General features: G+C 36.5%; 1 protein-coding gene across 1 annotated transcript; it reads right to left on the bottom strand.

Moving 5' to 3' along the window:
• Window positions 1-11,302: 11,302 nt before the first annotated feature.
• LOC306876046 (atypical chemokine receptor 3-like) lies at window positions 11,303-16,803 on the bottom strand. Its single transcript, XM_079426943.1, has 2 exons — window positions 16,673-16,803; window positions 11,303-13,831 (listed from the first exon to the last, which is right to left on the bottom strand). The coding sequence occupies exons 1-2, from the start codon at window positions 16,679-16,681 to the stop codon at window positions 12,683-12,685; spliced, it is 1,158 nt and encodes a 385-aa protein (XP_079283069.1). The 5' UTR covers window positions 16,682-16,803; the 3' UTR covers window positions 11,303-12,682.
• Window positions 16,804-18,115: the final 1,312 nt, after the last annotated feature.

Here is an 18,115-nt window from a genome sequence, read left to right as displayed (position 1 = left end):
TTCATTGTTCATTTAATTGGAAAATAATATTTTGATGATTTGGTGATGTGAATGATTAAATGTATATCTACAGTGAATTGAACAAAAAAGGACAGGTTTCCTTGATCTGCAGGGTGCAGTTGCTTTCATTTCAGGTTTATGTAAATCATTTAAGCAGAGCTTTAACAAATATTTACCATATGTGACCTTGGACCACAAAACCAGTCTTAAGTCAGTTCTTGTGGTGTGTAGATGTACAAACGCACCTTCAGCACATCCAGCAACGACTCTTAGAATCTGTATAACTGGGGTATATTTGTAGCAATAGCCAAAAATACACTGTATGGGTCAAAATTATAAATTTTTCTTTTATGCCAAAAATCATTAGTATATTAAGTAAAGATCATGTTCCATGAAGATATTTAGTTCCTTTCCTACCGTAAATATATCAAAACTTAATTTTTGATCAGTAATATGCATAGCTAAGAACTTGATTTAAACAACTTTAAAGGTGATTTTCTCAGTATTTAGATTTTTTTTTTGCACCCTCAGATTCCAGATTTTCAAATAGTTGTATCTCGGCTAGTTATCGTCCTACCCTAACAAACCATACATCAATGGAAAGCTTATTTATTCAGCTTTCAGATGATGTAGAAATCTCAGTTTCGAAAAATTGACACTTTATGTCTGGTTTTGTGGTACATGGTCACATATAAGATGAATCAGGCAGAATAAGCTTCCCATTTCAGGTTCAGTTTTGATTTACGTTGATATTATTTAGGCTTACAGCTTTCACTGATGTATAGTGGTTCTGATGAACTTGACTGTTTACAAAAGGACATCCTGAAAGCCTCTCCTTTCCGGTGCTTTGAGTCTGGCTGATAACTCGGCCTGTGACGGATATGTCCCTTTCCCATCTCCTCCTCCACCGTCCTTCCATCTCCACAGAGGTAAACAGCTTCAATTGTCCTCAGAATTGTTTATCTTCCTGAATTGTTTTTTGTCCTCGGGTCGGGACTCGGATGCTGTTTAAAAGAGAGAGATGCTGACATTGTTAAATAAACCAGTGGTGTTTAAGAAGCATTTCACCTATTTTTCACATTTATGAGCTTGACCTTACATATTCAAAAGAAATCCTCTGCATAAACCACTGATCTATAATAGAGAACTGGATTGCTCATGATGTCATGAAAGCGAAGCCGTCATATATAGATCAGTGCATAAACCCATTTGAGCTTAAAAAAATGAGAACATGTGAAATCTAAGAAACAAAAGCATCTGTACAAAAACAAACCCACAAAGCACAAAGCTGGGCTTTCAGGAAATATTACATACAACACTCCATTTCCATTTTTTTGTTAGTATCAATATGTAGCATTTATCACCCCATATAAGCACAATTATACAGTTTGTGGAACATTTTTATATGTACAAGTTCCATATGATGGAATATGCACCAATTGTGTGAAAATATATGGAACAATAAAAGGAATAAGCATCTGTCTAAAGTTTGACCCAAATTCAGATCCCTAACTGGTCCATGATGAACATTAATTTGCTGTGCCATATCACAAGAGAAGGGTAAAATAGGGATGTATCCTTTTGTTTTAACGCTTTTAGTTTTATATAATGGCATAGAGGGATTATAAGTGAATTTGATTTTTGTAAATTTTAATCAAATAGAATTAGATATCACACAACATTTACTTTAGGCTCATGGCCCACAGTCAAGTTTGATTTTGGGCACTTTCATCATGGACAGGTCAATATCTGCTAATTTAGCTTTCTTGTTGAAGGACAATAATTCTGTGTAGCACAAAATGTTCTTTTTTTTTTTTTTTTGGCGGGAGCACCATCTAAAATCTTTTGGTTTCTGCTATGTACAGTATCTGCAGGGAATGATTGTGTATATTGCCTCTGGGACTAGACTTGGCTTCTCCTATCTCAGGAAATATTACAGGCTCTGACGTGAGAAACACTGTCTCAGCTGCGTTCCTCTGATTTCTCATGTTAGAGCACAGCACTAGTTCTGCAGGGGTACGATCTCTGAGCCAACAGAAGAAACAGATGGTAAAAAAAAGAGCATGGAGAATGGGTTTACAAAGCTACATTATTCTCAGTTTTTGCTGCAAAATATCATCATAACAGAAAAACAGACTAAATACTAAAATGAATATTTCCCAAAAACAGAAATCTTGTTCATTTATCTTCTGCTAAAGCCTGTATAGAACAATTCTGTTGGTTTAGTCTTACATTCCTGTGGTATTAACGCAACAAACCAGAACTTTTATAAGATGAGACAGGGGTCAAGTCTACATACATTACTGCTCTTTGGCAGATTGGTAACATAACATTTCCATATGCTTCTGTGTTTCTTACCATCATTATAAATACTATAATACTAATAATATTTATCATATGCTTAATATTAAATGTATGTGCTGCCATTGAATACTTTATATAACAGATACAGTATTATCTAATAAAAAGTAGTACTTTTAAAGCACCAGCTGATAAAGCTTCTTGAGATTTAATGAACAAAGTTCTTTTGTCGTCAAATCTGCAGACAAATGCTTGTAGCTGTAGGCAGACTTTCTGTTTGGTTAGCATTGTGGTGCTGTGGTTTGGATCATGTTTCTCATGGTGAGTTTACCTGTCATGCTATGCCGCAGTGATGAATGATGCCTCCAGGGAGTCTGCAGTCACCTGTTTGTTTATTGATGTAAATGGAGCTGGGAACTAAACAGGCCAAATGAAACAGTCAATGTTTTAGTACAGGAAAGGACCAACTAATGTGAAAAGGCCATTAAGGTTGACAAATGTGTTAGCAAAAAAACAAACAAACAATCTATTCTAATGAATATATCCAATATGCAAATTATTTGTGTGGGTTTAGATTAATGTAATAACAAAACAATCAAATAATACCTATTATTTAGCTGGTAACACTGTAGGGACCAATTCTCACTATTATCTAGTTGCTATTAGCATGCATATTACTAGTATATTGGCACAAGTCAGTTAATTGTAATAGTGATATCATATATATGTTATCTATCTGTTATATATACTAAAGCCAGGGTTACATCAAATGAAGAAGCTCAGATAAAAACATACATACTGTACATATATAATGCATATGATGTTAAGAAAAGCATAATATACAGTCTGAATTTGCACATGTAGCTTTGACTGCCAAAGAATGGGATGAAGGGGAGAGTATAAACAATTAGACCTGTCCATTTAGAAAACAATGCTTTGGTTTTGGGTTGACATTATTTACATGATTCAAGTTTCTTTGAAATTTACCAGTTTGAAATTAATGGCATTGCTGGAGACATTGCTAGAGAAAGCATAGACGCTTAGTGCCTACTGGAGGAAGTCAAATGTCAATGTGACATGAAATAAATAAAAAGATGATTCTTTAATGCTGAAGTTCCTATTGTTGAACAACCTTTTTACTTTGCTGAATCACCGAGATGTCATGGGGTCTTTGTCTGATTCAGGGATCCGCTTTGGGACATATGGACATGTGGATGAATAGAAAGAATAGTGAGTGGGAAAAACCTGCTTCCCTGGTTTACTAATCAAGCTACAGTTTCCATGTGAAACACAATCCTATACATATTTGATTCAGCATATTGTATGAGCTGATGTTTGTGGTGAATGTGAAAAGGGGCAGAGGATTGTTCTGCTCCCTTTACCAAAGCAGACCAGAGGTTCCCGTGGGAATTTATGCTGGGTCCGTAGGAGAAAATCTGACATTTCAGGGACATGAAAACAAGACTCTGTGCCCATCTACACACACACACTTATCTACCTCCAGAGAGAAACTTGACTCTTACTGACTTCTCCTGTGGGTTCGGTTATTCATCACTTAATGAATGCTTTTTGTCCAAAAAGTGTCTTGCTCAATGATAGAGGAACTGAGGAATTCTCCATTTCATATATCCCTCCCCTTCCAGGGTTTAAAATAAGAACCAACCTAGAAAATTTCACTGTGCCACCACCCAATTAAGAAGAAAATAGAAGTTCTGTGGCGGGAACAGACAGAATGTATTATTCACAAAACAATAATATATTTGTATGCCTAATGACAGTCTGAAGTCCCCTATTGAATTTACAGTCTACTTTAGAACTGTATAGGCAGGTTTTATCTCTAGAATCCTTATAAGGGTTGAATGTTTCTGCATGAAAAAAAAAAGTGATGATATGTTTGGCTAGAGCCAAAGTGACAATATTAGGTCAATGATACTTTGTGAGTCAAATTAGAGCAAAAGGTTATCTGTACTTAGTCATTTCTATTTAGTTTTCACTCTTACATAACCACAGTTGGTGACCCATCTCATTCTGACTAGTGATAGTAAGTGACAAACTCTAAAATATACATGCATTTGACACCAACAGGTTGAGAAGCTATAGCTTTTAGCATAACCGTTCTTCTGTAAAGCTTCTGTAAAATTTCAGGATGTAGTAGAGATAACAAGTAGACTGCAGTGAGCTTGGCCTGTCAGTCACAGTCCTTCTGAAAATTAACTGTTTTCCTTTGAATAGTGGTTCAGCTGTAGTTCACTGTCACATATCCACATCTTATGAATTATGTAACTGTACATGTGCGGACTTTATCTGTGAAGGTAATAGAGAGATGGTGGAAAAGGATTCAGCCATAACTAAAGCATGGAAGAAATAAAAGGAGATGTGACCTTCCAGTCATCCTTACCAAATATTATATCTGTTCAGGTTCCTACAAAAACATTCTGACTGAGGGAATTTTTGAGAAGCTGGGACAGTTTTAGTATTTTTGGCAGTTTTTAGACAATACTTTAAATTTAGTCAATATTTCATTGCCATATTCATTTATTTTACCTTGACCAAAATGCTATAAATCCTTCCAAATCGTAACAGATTTTTCCCCAGCGATCAACTATAACTCACCAATGACATGGCAGTAATGTGAGACATCAATATTTGTAAAGCAAAAGTGAAAAGAGAGAACGATACCTCAGGGCTGTGGCCTTGACACCAGCAGTTAGGGTGGAGGCTATTGTAGGGAATTGTCAGAAAGTTTCACTTAAAAAAAAAAAACTGCCACAACTGTCAATATTAATAAAGTTCAAGTCTTAATCTCCTTGTGTCAATATCATACATGAAGCGTGAATCTGTAATCATTTGCAAGTGTAATGTAACTGTACCTTCATAAAACCTATAAACCTGCTCAAGAACCCTTTAAACTATATAGTCAGCAACTCTGCAAAGAGCTACATGGGACCACCCAACTCTTAAGAGACAATAAATATCATTCAGCTGTACAGAGCTGTTAAGTTCGCACTCCAACAAATCCTGGAAGACATTTATATGGAAATTGCTATGGGTTATTTGAATAGCCATTTTCAATTTTGAAAATGTGAATTTTGATACCATTGAGTATGTTAAAAACGTATGTTGCTTACAAGTTGCTGCAGTACAGAACTACAAGTTACAACTACCACAACAATGTGACTTTGTGTGTGTGTGACGAACAAGTTGTCATCAGCAGTACTAAATGAGATGTAAACATGCCTAAATCTGCCATACGCAAAACATATTCAAAACGATTGCGATGTTTATGGTGAATTTACAAATGAATGTTATGTAATCAGATTTTATGATGTGACATTTATTATGTCATGGAAAAGAATGAGAACTGACATCACACAACAATGTCAGAAAGCAGAACCTTTCCTTGTAAGTTCCTGCTGAAGAATCAAATTCTCTGTAATGAGATTGAAGTCATATTGTGTTTTCATGAAGCGATACTGCAACTGAGGAATCCGGGACTGACATGAAAAGATTAGACAAATTTGGTCCTGACAGAGAAATATAGACGCTTACACTAGAGATGAAGAATGTGAATACGTGATTGTGTGTTTACGTTGCATTTTAGCATGTGTCATGTAATGTGTGTGCTTGGGGTGTGTGTCTGTTCTGGAGTTTTGTGATGTTTTGATAAAGTTTGTTTGCAGGATAAATATTTATCTTCTTGATCATGCATGTTCATGTTTTACAGGATCACTTTCATTACAGATCCTTGGTAACTGCAGCATTTGTAGACGCAAAATTCACAAACAGTATCAGCGAACTCAAAGACAAATCTTTTTAGCTTTGTTGTAAAACCAACAGAAATACCGGCTGTTCACATTACACGCCGTTCTGGGCTGTTCATTCAGCCGGCATGAACCAGTGGCTCTCTGCCTTGTTCTCAAATCCCTTTTGGAGCACCAGCCAAACCACAGGAGGAGACTAAAATGAAAAACAATATTTGTCTTCTGAAGACTGATTCTGCCCAAGCAGAAAACAAATAAAGGGTAAAGACGAAATAGCAGAGGTCTATGCATGACAACTGATACTAGTTATATTGTTGTTGTACAATATACACTCACCTAAAGGATTATTAGGAACACCTGTTCAATTTCTCATTAATGCAATTATCTAATCAACCAATCACATGGCAGTTGCTTCAATGCATTTAGGGGTGTGGTCCTGGTCAAGACAATCTCCTGAACTCCAAACTGAATGTCAGAATGGGAAAGAAAGGTGATTTAAGCAATTTTGAGCGTGGCATGGTTGTTGGTGCCAGATGGGCCGGTCTGAGTATTTCATAATCTGCTCAGTTACTGGGATTTTCACGCACAACCATTTCTAGGGTTTACAAAGAATGGTGTGAAAAGGGAAAAACATCCAGTATGCGGCAGTCCTGTGGGCGAAAATGCCTTGTTGATGCTAGAGGTCAGAGGATAATGGGCCGACTGATTCAAGCTGATAGAAGATCAACTTTGACTGAAATAACCACTCGTTACAACCGAGGTATGCAGCAAAGCATTTGTGAAGCCACAACACGCACAACCTTGGAGTTGAGAGGCGGATGGGCTACAACAGCAGAAGACCCCACCGGGTACCACTCATCTCCACTACAAATAGGAAAAAGAGGCTACAATTTGCACGAGCTCACCAAAATTGGACGGTTGAAGACTGGAAAAATGTTGCCTGGTCTGATGAGTCTCGATTTCTGTTGAGACATTCAGATGGTAGAGTCAGAATTTGGCGTAAACAGAATGAGAACATGGATCCATCATGCCTTGTTACCACTGTGCAGGCTGGTGGTGGTGGTGTAATGGTGTGGGGGATGTTTTCTTGGCACACTTTAGGCCCCTTAGTGCATATTGGGCATCGTTTAAATGCCACGGCCTACCTGAGCATTGTTTCTGACCATGTCCATCCCTTTATGACCACCATGTACCCATCCTCTGATGGCTACTTCCATCAGGATAATGCACCATGTCACAAAGCTCGAATCATTTCAAATTGGTTTCTTGAACATGACAATAAGTTCACTGTACTAAAATGGCCCCCACAGTCACCAGATCTCAACCCAATAGAGCATCTTTGGGATGTGGTGGAACGGGAGCTTCGTGCCCTGGATGTGCATCCCACAAATCTCCATCAACTGCAAGATGCTATCCTATCAATATGGGCCAACATTTCTAAAGAATGCTTTCAGCACCTTGTTGAATCAATGCCACGTAGAATTAAGGCAGTTCTGAAGGCGAAAGGGGGTCAAACACAGTATTAGTATGGTGTTCCTAATAATCCTTTAGGTGAGTGTAGAGTTACATAAAAAAGGTGGTAACACAATTTTAAGGTGTCCTTGTTACACAAATTACATGTACTTTCTATTATAATAACAATTAATTGCGCATAATTACATGTAAGTAACCCTAATCCTAAACCTAACCATATAGTAAATACATGTAGTTAATTAATATTACTCAATACTTAAATGTATAATTACACTGTAACTAGGACACCTTAAAAAATGTAACCAAAAAGGTTCATTCCAACTGACTGCCATTTTAGATACTATTATTATATTATATTATATTATATTATTTATATTATATATTTATTATATTAGACATTACCTTACAGTCTACATATTTTACTATCTACAACAAGGTTATGTCTGGTCTCTGGAAAAAGGTTTATTTCTCTATGTTCTTGTGAAATGCTCCATGTGATGCATTTAAACCTTTTGTCTCAGCACTTGTTAAAATTCGCTGTTCGCTGTCTTTGTTGTTGGGCAGCCTGTAAACTGAGGCCCTGTTTAACAGAAATAAAACTGCTGTGAGTCATAACCTGTTTCAGACTGGTGGTCTCCTTTTTTTCCTGTGTGAGTTTAACACAGACACAGCCTACATTCATGACAATGTTGTGTTTGAAAGAGTACATTTTTAGGAAGTGTAATTTTATGACGTTTGAAGTTTTTGAAGTGCCTGACAGTTTTGTTGTAGTGGTGTCATTTTCCCGACATAAACACTTTGAACATGACAAAATAAATTAATAACTGCCGAGAAAGACACAGGGGATGTTTAGGGATGAAAATGTGTCACTGGTGTCAAAACGGAATTAACAGATTAGAGACTAACTGAATCCAAATGAGTTCATGAAGAGTTAAACAAACTAAACTGCTAATTATAGGAATACTCTTCAACTATACAACAATAATCTTTGATGCTCAAAAGTGTGGAACATACTGAATGCGTTAGTATGATTAAAAACTTTGGGACAATAATATAGCGGGGGGGGGGGGGGGGCTAGGGTTTATAAAGAAAGCTTTGAAAAACAGCAAGTAGATGATGTTGAATTATAACAAAGCAGCTTTTGAACAGCCATGGACATGTGTACAGAAGACTTTTAGAGACAGCTGCTAATGCAACCTTAAGAGGTTTTGCTCAGGCCTTGCAGGTGTCTAAATACAGCGTTGAAAGTATTATAGACTTGACATTGGTTGGGTTCAAATCAGCATAAATCAGACTCTCATGTGTCCTTGTTCTGCCACTGCATCTGTTTGATGTGGAAATGCTGCTCAGAACTATAGCTGACTAAGAAAAAATCAAGGTAAAAAGGGTTTTACTAAATTCTACTGAATATGCTAAAACTTTACAGCTTGGTGTTGGTACCTCTAAAAGCTAGTAAATGTTTAAACACTTTAATTCCATAAACAAATACACTGAAAGAGTCAGAGTTTTATAAAGTTTCACTAGAGGGTTGTCACGGACCTGTCTTTTCTGTTCTGACGCACACACGCACCTGGTTTCACCTAGCCACTGATTGAGCACACCTGCACGTCACCTGTTCACTCATTACACACTCCATAAATACACACACATCACAGCACTCCAGTGTCCGCTCTCGTTCATTCGAAGAGGACTAACATTGTTATCACAATCTCTAAGCCTGATATTTACCTCCTTGTCTACTTACCTGCCGTGTTTCTTCCCGAGTGTTCTCTCCAGCGATCCCTAGTCTGTCTGCTCCCGAGTTCTGTCCAAGTTCGCCGCATTGGTGAGGTGTGTGTCCAGCTCCTGTTCCTTGTCACCTGTCAAGAAAAGGATACCCAAGTTAACGTTCCTCCAGATCTCCGAAGAATCAAAGAACTTCCTCTTACCTGTTTAACTCCATTTTTCTTTCAATAAATACCTGTTTTACTATACGTCACGTCGTCTGTGTCCCTCTTCTGTAACAAGGGTTTTGATTGTGTGGTTGTATCGTTTCTGCAAGTTACACTGAATTTATTTAACTGTTGTATGAATTACCTGGCCAAATTACAACTTGTCCTGATATGCTTGTTTGATATTGCTTAATTATTATTTGGATCATTTCCATGCGTTAAGAATCAACGCAAGTTTATCTTGAGAATAGTTCTCTTGTTTTTATATTGAACATTTCATTCTAGAAAGCTTCTTAGAGTTTATAGGTCAGCATGAGATACTGAAAGAAGAGATGAATGTTCTACAAAATGTTCTACATATTTTTAACATGCATGTACAGAATTTGGTTAAGGCTTTTTGACTGCAATTTAATGTCCTGTAGTTATAACATCTTGAGATGTATTTTCAGTTAAACCAAAAATCTCCACCACAATTGTTTGAACTGTATCCTGTAGTACAGTCTTGTAGATTGTAACCATTACCTTCATGTTTTTATGATGCCCTTAGGATGTAAATAAAAACGGGCCACCATTGTTGAACAGATGGTGAACCAGTTATACTACAGGGTTGATTTTGATAATCAAAGATAAAAGGTATGGCTAGATTGAATCCATATTAATTCCAGCTCATACATGGGTTAATCCTAACCATGCATCATATTCCATCAGATAGCATAGAGAAGCTATATATACAAGTGTGTGAGAGATAGGGTTGGGTATCGTTCGGGGTTTTTTCGATACCGGTGCCAAATCGATACTTTTAAAACGGTACCGGTGCCTAAATGGTGCCTGAACCGATACTTATAAAAAAATATATTATTATATTTTTTTTAATTACCAATTAATAATTGGATTGGCCATCATCAATACACACATGATGTCTTTTTCATTCATACTGGACGCCAGAGGGCGATCTCGCACAAAAAAATCAGCCTGTTCATTATAATTATAAAAAACAATCAGTCAAACATGTGGGGAAAAAACCAACACTGCTCAGTTTGAATATGTAGTAAAATGTGTGCCGTTAAGCGTTTACATTTAGTTTTAAGTGGATATTGGAACGCAAGTGAAGTAGGCATAAACGGTAAATAATAGGCTATTTTGGCATTAAAATACATCGCGAATACGGAAACATTTGATTTTGTGTAGAACGAGAGACCCAACGCTGGTTTCAGTTTCGTTTTAGCCTAAATTAATTTGTTTTGGTTTGTCGTTTATATAGCTTCTTACATTTTTAATTCTTGTTCTTTCCTAAATACCCTACTGTTAATTGAAAGGATTTGTTGTGGAGTGAGGGGAACTAAAATAACCTGTTTATTATAGGCTAATGTTTGTAATTCGCGTCGGCCTATTTCTGAATGAAATGGGCTAATAAAATGTATAAATGAAATAAAAAATATATGTATTTTTTATATATATACGCGTAGCTTATTTTAACCATGCAGCAAACTTTTTAAAATATTTTGATAAATTACTGAAAAAAAATAAATAAATAAGTGACTTTAAACCGTTTAACTGATTGTATTAATAGGTCAAAATTCTTTTGAAAATCACGGTGCCGGTGATGATGCTTCTTACGTTCGTTTCGGAGAAACAAAGGACAAATATTTCAATCGATCGCTCAGGCATGGCACCGAAATCTGCGTTCTGAATCGGTTCTAGTACATACCGTTTACATAGCTGCGGTGCCATATGGGTTTCGGTACACAACCCTAGTGAGGGAAGAAAAAAAAACTTTATAAAAGACGCATTTGATGTTTCATTATTTCTTAAATTACACTGAGACAAGATCTATTTAATAAGCATTGTGAATCAAATGATTTATTCCAAGTACATTTAAGTATTCAGTGTTCCAACAGAACTCAAAAATAATACAAATTTATGCAAGTAAATATAATACAAGTAAATATAATTACTTTCAGATACTTGAAATATACACATCTATAAGAGACAAAATAAGCTTTAAAGTAAATGCCCGTCCAAGTACACACATGAGGCTCTCTGGTCCTGTTACAAGCTAAGCCTGTCATAAAACATCATATACACACATGAACAAAACTTACAATGAAGTGCAAACGCAGTCGCACAATAAAAATCCAGTTAAAAATAAGTTCTTTCTGACTTGTTCCATCCTTCAAAACATGTTGGAATGTGCTGTTGCGGAGAACATGTGAACGCTGACTGTTCAAAATACAAAAGTAATGCCAATTCTCTTGCCACAGACACAAAAGCCCCTCTTTTATCAAAGAAAGTGCTTTTCACAATTTAATCGGTAGCGATTAAGCTAAATATGAACACATTTAAGCAGAGAACTAGAGCTACATAACTATACTGTTACATTAAGTACAGGAGAACTGTTATAAATAACATTTTTTATGAACTTTATCACAATATTAATGGTTTGTTGACCTTAGACAGTAAAATAAAAATGTTATAGAAAGCATTTTCTCTCAGAAATTGCTAGTAAATTTCACAAATAATTATGAAGAAACAGCAAATAACAGTAAATGAAATTTAGAAGTAGAGAGACTGACATTGGATTTTTTTCTTGTAAGACTAACTCCAATAATCTTTGTTTTATTTACAGCTTCATTTTTTTTCACATGCCTTAATTTTTTTATATTGCATTATATATCATATTATGATGACTGAAAGCCATCAAACATTTTTGGGAAGTCATTATTGGACACAATTATGGGAAATTCCCTTTTTTGAATGATACAGCGTCAAGCTGTAACACACTAAAATCAGGCTTCTCTAAATTGGTTCAAAATGGCCAAATTTAGGCTGCCGGTTAATTTGGAATCAATTCATTGTTTGAGTGTTCATGGTTATGATGTTAAAATCAGTCTTTGGAACATTTCAGATGAATTGATTAGTATCTTTGATGTCACTGCTTTGGTGTCATTTGCTGCAATTTTGACAGAACGCATGGTATATTTGACCAGAATTTCATGAAAACATCTCAAAGTGGTTCTGATTTTACAAATTCCCATCAGTCTTTGGCACATTTCAAGTGAATTATTCAGAATCTTTGGAGTCACAATTGAGCATTTGCTGCCATTTTGACAGAAAACATTTAGTTTTGTTTATCTAAATTCCAGGAAAACATGTCCGAGGTGTTTCATGTTTTGAAGCAGTGCAGAACTTTGGTTGAGGGTGATGTTCTTGAGGGTCCTAGCTCACAGCCGTAGGGGTGTTTTCCACCATTGCATACTCCATCTCGGTGCCCTGAGAGCCCTCCATGAGTCGCGCCAACCCTGTACGTTTGGAGTACTTAAAGATGAAGGCTTTCATGAGGTCATAGCGGTAGTGACGGTGAGCAAAGCTGTAGACCACGGGGTTCACACAGCAGTGCAGCAGTGACAGGCATTGCGTAAGATGCAGCGCCACAAAAAGGCCGTTCTCTGAACTGCAGCCCAGCGGGAACACACCTAGCATCGCTAGCGCATCGGCTAACAGCACAGCATGATATGGTGCCCAGCAAGCTATGAAAACTATTATGTACGTGAGGATGACCTTCCTGTTCACACTGAGATCCTGGTCGCCATTTGAAGGGGAATGAGAGGAAGAGGAACCCAGAGTGTTTGCCAACAGTGCATAGGACACTGCTATAACAGGGAAGGGTATGACAAAACCAAGAACCACAAAACTCAGCTGAATGCCCACCATCCACTGCAAAGGGTTGCCTTGTGGATATACAGGATGACACAAAGTCACATGATTGTGTAGTGACTTTACAGACTGCAGGAAGTATGTGTCAGGTATTGAGGCGAATAAAGCAAGCAGCCATGTTACCGCACACACTAAACGTCGTATTTGTCGACCTCGTCTTTGAGAAATCTCCCCCGAGCGGACCACCGAAAGATACCGGTCCACACTCATGCAGGCCAGGAAGAAGATGCTGGCGAAAAGGTTGACACTGAAGAGTAGATGTGTGAGCTTACAAGCCGCCTGGCCAAATGGCCAGTGACCACCCTGTGCCAGCGAGCTCACCCACACCGGGAGAGTAGCGACCACACACAGGTCAGCCACCGCTAGGTTTAATATATACAAGTGTGTGTCATGGTAATGACGCTCCGAGCGCAAGTTGACCCACACTACTAGTGCGTTGGCGGCCAGGCCCACAACAAAAATGAAGGAGTAGAGGGTGCACATAGCATGGAGGAGAGCAGAACGGTTGAAGGATGTGGGGCACATTTGCATTTCCACCCGCGAGTTGTTGTCACTGGCGTCTGTGAAGTTTAATTCTTCCCACATGGTGAAGAATTCAATCAGTTCATTGGCACTTAGACTCATCTTCTCATTTGGTGGTGAAGACTGCAACTGTGGATGAGAAGAAACAGAAGTTAAACACAAGAAGATGTTCAGCTTTCTCTGTTATGATTAGCATAAAGTCTATGTTATCGGGTTATTAAATATCAATTAATTAAAATGATTTTGTGGTAAAATATTACCTGGACATATGCATTAAATATGCAAAAAAGTGACAGTTTAGACATTTATAATATTACAAAAGATTTCAAATGAACACTGTTCTTTTGAACTTTCTATTTATCAAAGAATTCTTTAAAAAATGATCATGGTTTCCACAAAAATATTAAGCAGCAAAACTGTTTTCAGCATTGATAATAAGAAGAAATTTGTCTTGAGCAACAAATGGGCTAAGTATATTCAACCAGAATTTAGATTTGTAATAACATTGTAATAAAAAGTTATTTTCAATTGTAATAATAATGAAAATATATATTACAGTTTTACTGTATTTTTAAACAAATAATGCACACTTTATGAACATGAAGACCCAAAGTTTTCAACGGTAATTTTGTTGCTTTCCCAAACTGTTGCTTTCTTACTTTTGTCTTTTGATTGTGAAATGACATATGACCTGCCTCTGTGTTAGAGAGGTTTCATTCAATGGAATTTCCTTAGAAGTGATTGTAAGTCCCATAATAGGATTTAAGAGCAAATGTCAGAAAACAAGCAAGCAATTATGTAAAGTATTGCTATGAACTATCAGATGCGGGAGGGAGGGGGGCTTTTTCTATTATTTATTTGACATAAGACCTCCCAATCATAGAAGACAAACCTGTCTATGGCACTAGAGCAATGCATTTTTGTGAAATTGCCACAGCATCCTATTATAATTTCATAGTTCAGCTTAGTTAGAAAGTTGACACTACTTCAAAAGCCCAAAGCTGTTTGGCTTCCAGCCAGTCATGTTAAAGTACCCTTTAAGCTGGTTCTGCTTTTCAAAAATCAAAGTGACTCAGTTCTATGACTTCACAGTGATTTCTATGAGCAAAGTAATTTCAGTTTAGGGATTTTGTCACGCCATCTTAAACATCTAAGTGGTCTGCTCTAAAAGACATGTTGCTATGTGGTTGTGAGGTCACAGACCCTTGACCTTTGATTTTTTCCTGGTCACTAAATCCTTTTTTAGTGGAACCTTTCAGTCTCCAGCAGAGATGCCACAGCGGATGTAAATAATGTGTAATGCTGTTCCGAATTAGAGTAAATCTATAAACATATAAAAGAAGTATGTCTCATGTTATGTTGCAGGACTAAATGTGTGATTGTGTTTATGTACTAAAATGTTATAACTAGGGTCTTGAATTACACATAATTTTCCCTTACAAAAGGACATTTCCTGTTACTCCACCTGTATTCTGTTTGAAGTTCATTACAAAGTGAAATCTAATTGTTTTCCATTTAGTAAGTACACAATAGTGTTGTTTGATAAAAGCTTTTGGGTTTGTTTGTTTAAGAATGGTTTATATTCTTTAACCCTAAGAGGAAATAGTTTAGGAAGTTCATAGCACAAGATGAATCCTTTAAGGACTGAAACATGTGGAAACAGACATGCAAACATTCTTTGCCTTGTGACATTGTCCCTATCTTTTAGAGATGCTCCACAGCACTGCAACTGAGCATTTAAACTCTTGATAGATGTCTGAATGGTTCTTGGGCTTCCAGCAGTATACAATGGTAAGCAGCAAGGACACTGGAGTGTCAGAGGTCAAATGATTTATGACAACAGACACCTTGAGGGCCTTGAACCTGTGACACTGCTCTTGACAGGATGACAGGATGTTGGAAATGAAGTCATTATTTGCTCGAAATTGTGAATTATCTTTGAAATGGTGATGGAAATAAAGATACAATTTATTACTGGTTATTTTTTTTAGTACTCTGTAGTTTCTAATCATTAGCTGTGCAAGCTCTCTAGGCCATAAATGCAATTCAAATTAAATTCATTCTATTTTCCTGCACCCCAAACTAATCTTGTGTTTCGAATGAATTTATTTATTTTGAGGTTACAGATTTCAACAAATGTAAACAGTGTAATAGAATGATACATTGAATCAAGCTCTACGCATGAGCTAATATGACAGACTGGGATTACTGGCAGCAAATACAAAGCAGAACGTATAAACCAAACCATGGACATAATGATCTATGATCAAAATGCCTAACATATGTGAGCTTTTTCTCAAACGTACAGTCTACAGTAACCATATAACTTTCCACAGCATAGATGGGACGATACACAATACAATATAAAGAGTATTGGGTTTTGTGTAAGTTAACTTTTCCTTACCCAACTGGCCTGCACCCTAAAATAAAACTGGCCAAATTTTCATCCCAAAATAAAAAAATGTTGTCATAATTTGCTCACTCTCATGTTGAAGGAGAAGTCATACATAAGGGTGAGTAGCTATAAATGTTTTGTTTTTTTTACTTTTTAATAAACGTTTGCTATAATTTACAGCAGATGACAAATCTATGGACAAATCTATATTCACTATTAGTTAGCTATCATGATAAGGCATAGACTTAAGACTGTCTGATATATATCATAAAGCGTTTACAATTTTCAGCATTTCTGTGTTGTCAATATTAATCCTAACGGAAAGCGCACAACATAGTGTTGCCATGGTTACGTGATTTACGTCCTCAATCCAAGTACCAGTACGTTTATTTTGCGCCAGGATAAAAAGTCGCTCTCTATCTAAGTAAGTACAAGTTAATTTTTTGTTAAAACTTAAACTATTTGAAATGCATAGACAAATCGTCTATGCAGGTGTCTCAGGTGTCTAATATAACCAACTAAAACTCCTTCTCAAGTTTTTTGCTCGTTCTTAAGGACAAAAAGATCTTTCCTACCTCTGTCATTTTGTCTTTAATGCTTGGTCAGTGCGCAATATTAATCCACGGTTTCGTTGTTATCCGCTGAGGAGATGAAGTGATTCGTTGGCGCTTGTGCTGCAGGTTGTTTAAATAGAGAGAATGAAAGTGGTGACGCCCTTCTGCGACTCCGTCTCAACACACGCATATATTACTAGTGGCCTGAACACTGTTGGCCAAATGGTATAGAATGAATGTGGAGTAAGTAAGTAAATAAATAAATAAATATTTAACGATTTATTTATATATGTCAACATTTATTTAATGATTTAATTTTGAGTAATTTGTCCCTCCATAATATATATATATATAGCCTACATATATATATATATATATATATGTGTGTGTGTATATGATTACAATTAAAAATATAAATAATTAATAATTAATGCAAATATTATATAATTGTAAAGTAATAAATAAAATAATAAAAACGAATAATAAAATAAATAAAAATGAAAAGTGACTGTGTCTTCTGCTCCTAAATGAATTTTTAGTTATAAATTGTAATTATATATATATATATATATATATATACCCATATATATATATATATGATGTGGCTTTGTTGAGCACCTCCCTGGCACCTCAGAGCCTTCATTTCCTATGCCTGATTACACATTATGAAACATAACCACCCAAAACGACATCCTGAGATCTAGAAAAAAAAAATCTGTCAAAACCGGCAGTAGCAAGAAGAGTCAGCAAAACCACAGAGCAAAGTCTACCATGGTAGCCAACTTTACCAAATCTCAGTCTTGCTTATAATGGAAATAAAACATCATATGTCTATTGTTTTTTGTATGGGGAAGACATGGGGTATGTAATGGTTTTCTTTATCCTCTGACAGAAAAGGTCTGACTTCATGAAGGACAAGAATCGATGAAGGAGTGATTGTTTCCATCACGATAACCTGCATGAAAGGGCAGCCTCAGCATGCACGGATGTCCATTGTCCCCAGCTATCAAAAATATCAGAGCAGATTTCAAAAAGTCACTGATAAGCATCCTGGCTCTCCTTAACACTTGTGCCAGCTTCTTTATCTGAGCTTTCTTCTACATACACAGGAGGGGAGAGACCTTTTGGCTCCTTTTGGCAAAGGCTTTGAAACAAAGACTGAATGAGGTGAATTAAGAAGGGAAGAGAGCAGGGGTCCAAAGCTGCTGGAACAGAGAAAAAAATCTCTGTCTGCTTTTCAGACACACACTTACCCTTCATTGCTAAGCAACAAATGTTGTAAAATGAGTGACTCAGTACTTGAGAAAAAAGGACCTTTATATAACTTCCTGCAGTGGAGGTTTAATTTAGTTAATGCTCAAGAATACTACATCATTTGTCCATTGAAATGGTACGACATTGTTACTGCACTAAAGCTTCTGGTGTTAATATTAATCCCACAGATGTCTCAATAAACATAGAAGA

The sequence above is a fragment of the Barbus barbus genome (genome assembly GCF_936440315.1).
Source record: "Barbus barbus genome assembly, chromosome: 10".
In the NCBI taxonomy this organism is placed as follows: domain Eukaryota; kingdom Metazoa; phylum Chordata; class Actinopteri; order Cypriniformes; family Cyprinidae; genus Barbus; species Barbus barbus.
The sequence above is the reverse complement of the archived record's forward strand: the minus strand, read 5'-3'. Positions and strand labels throughout refer to the sequence as shown.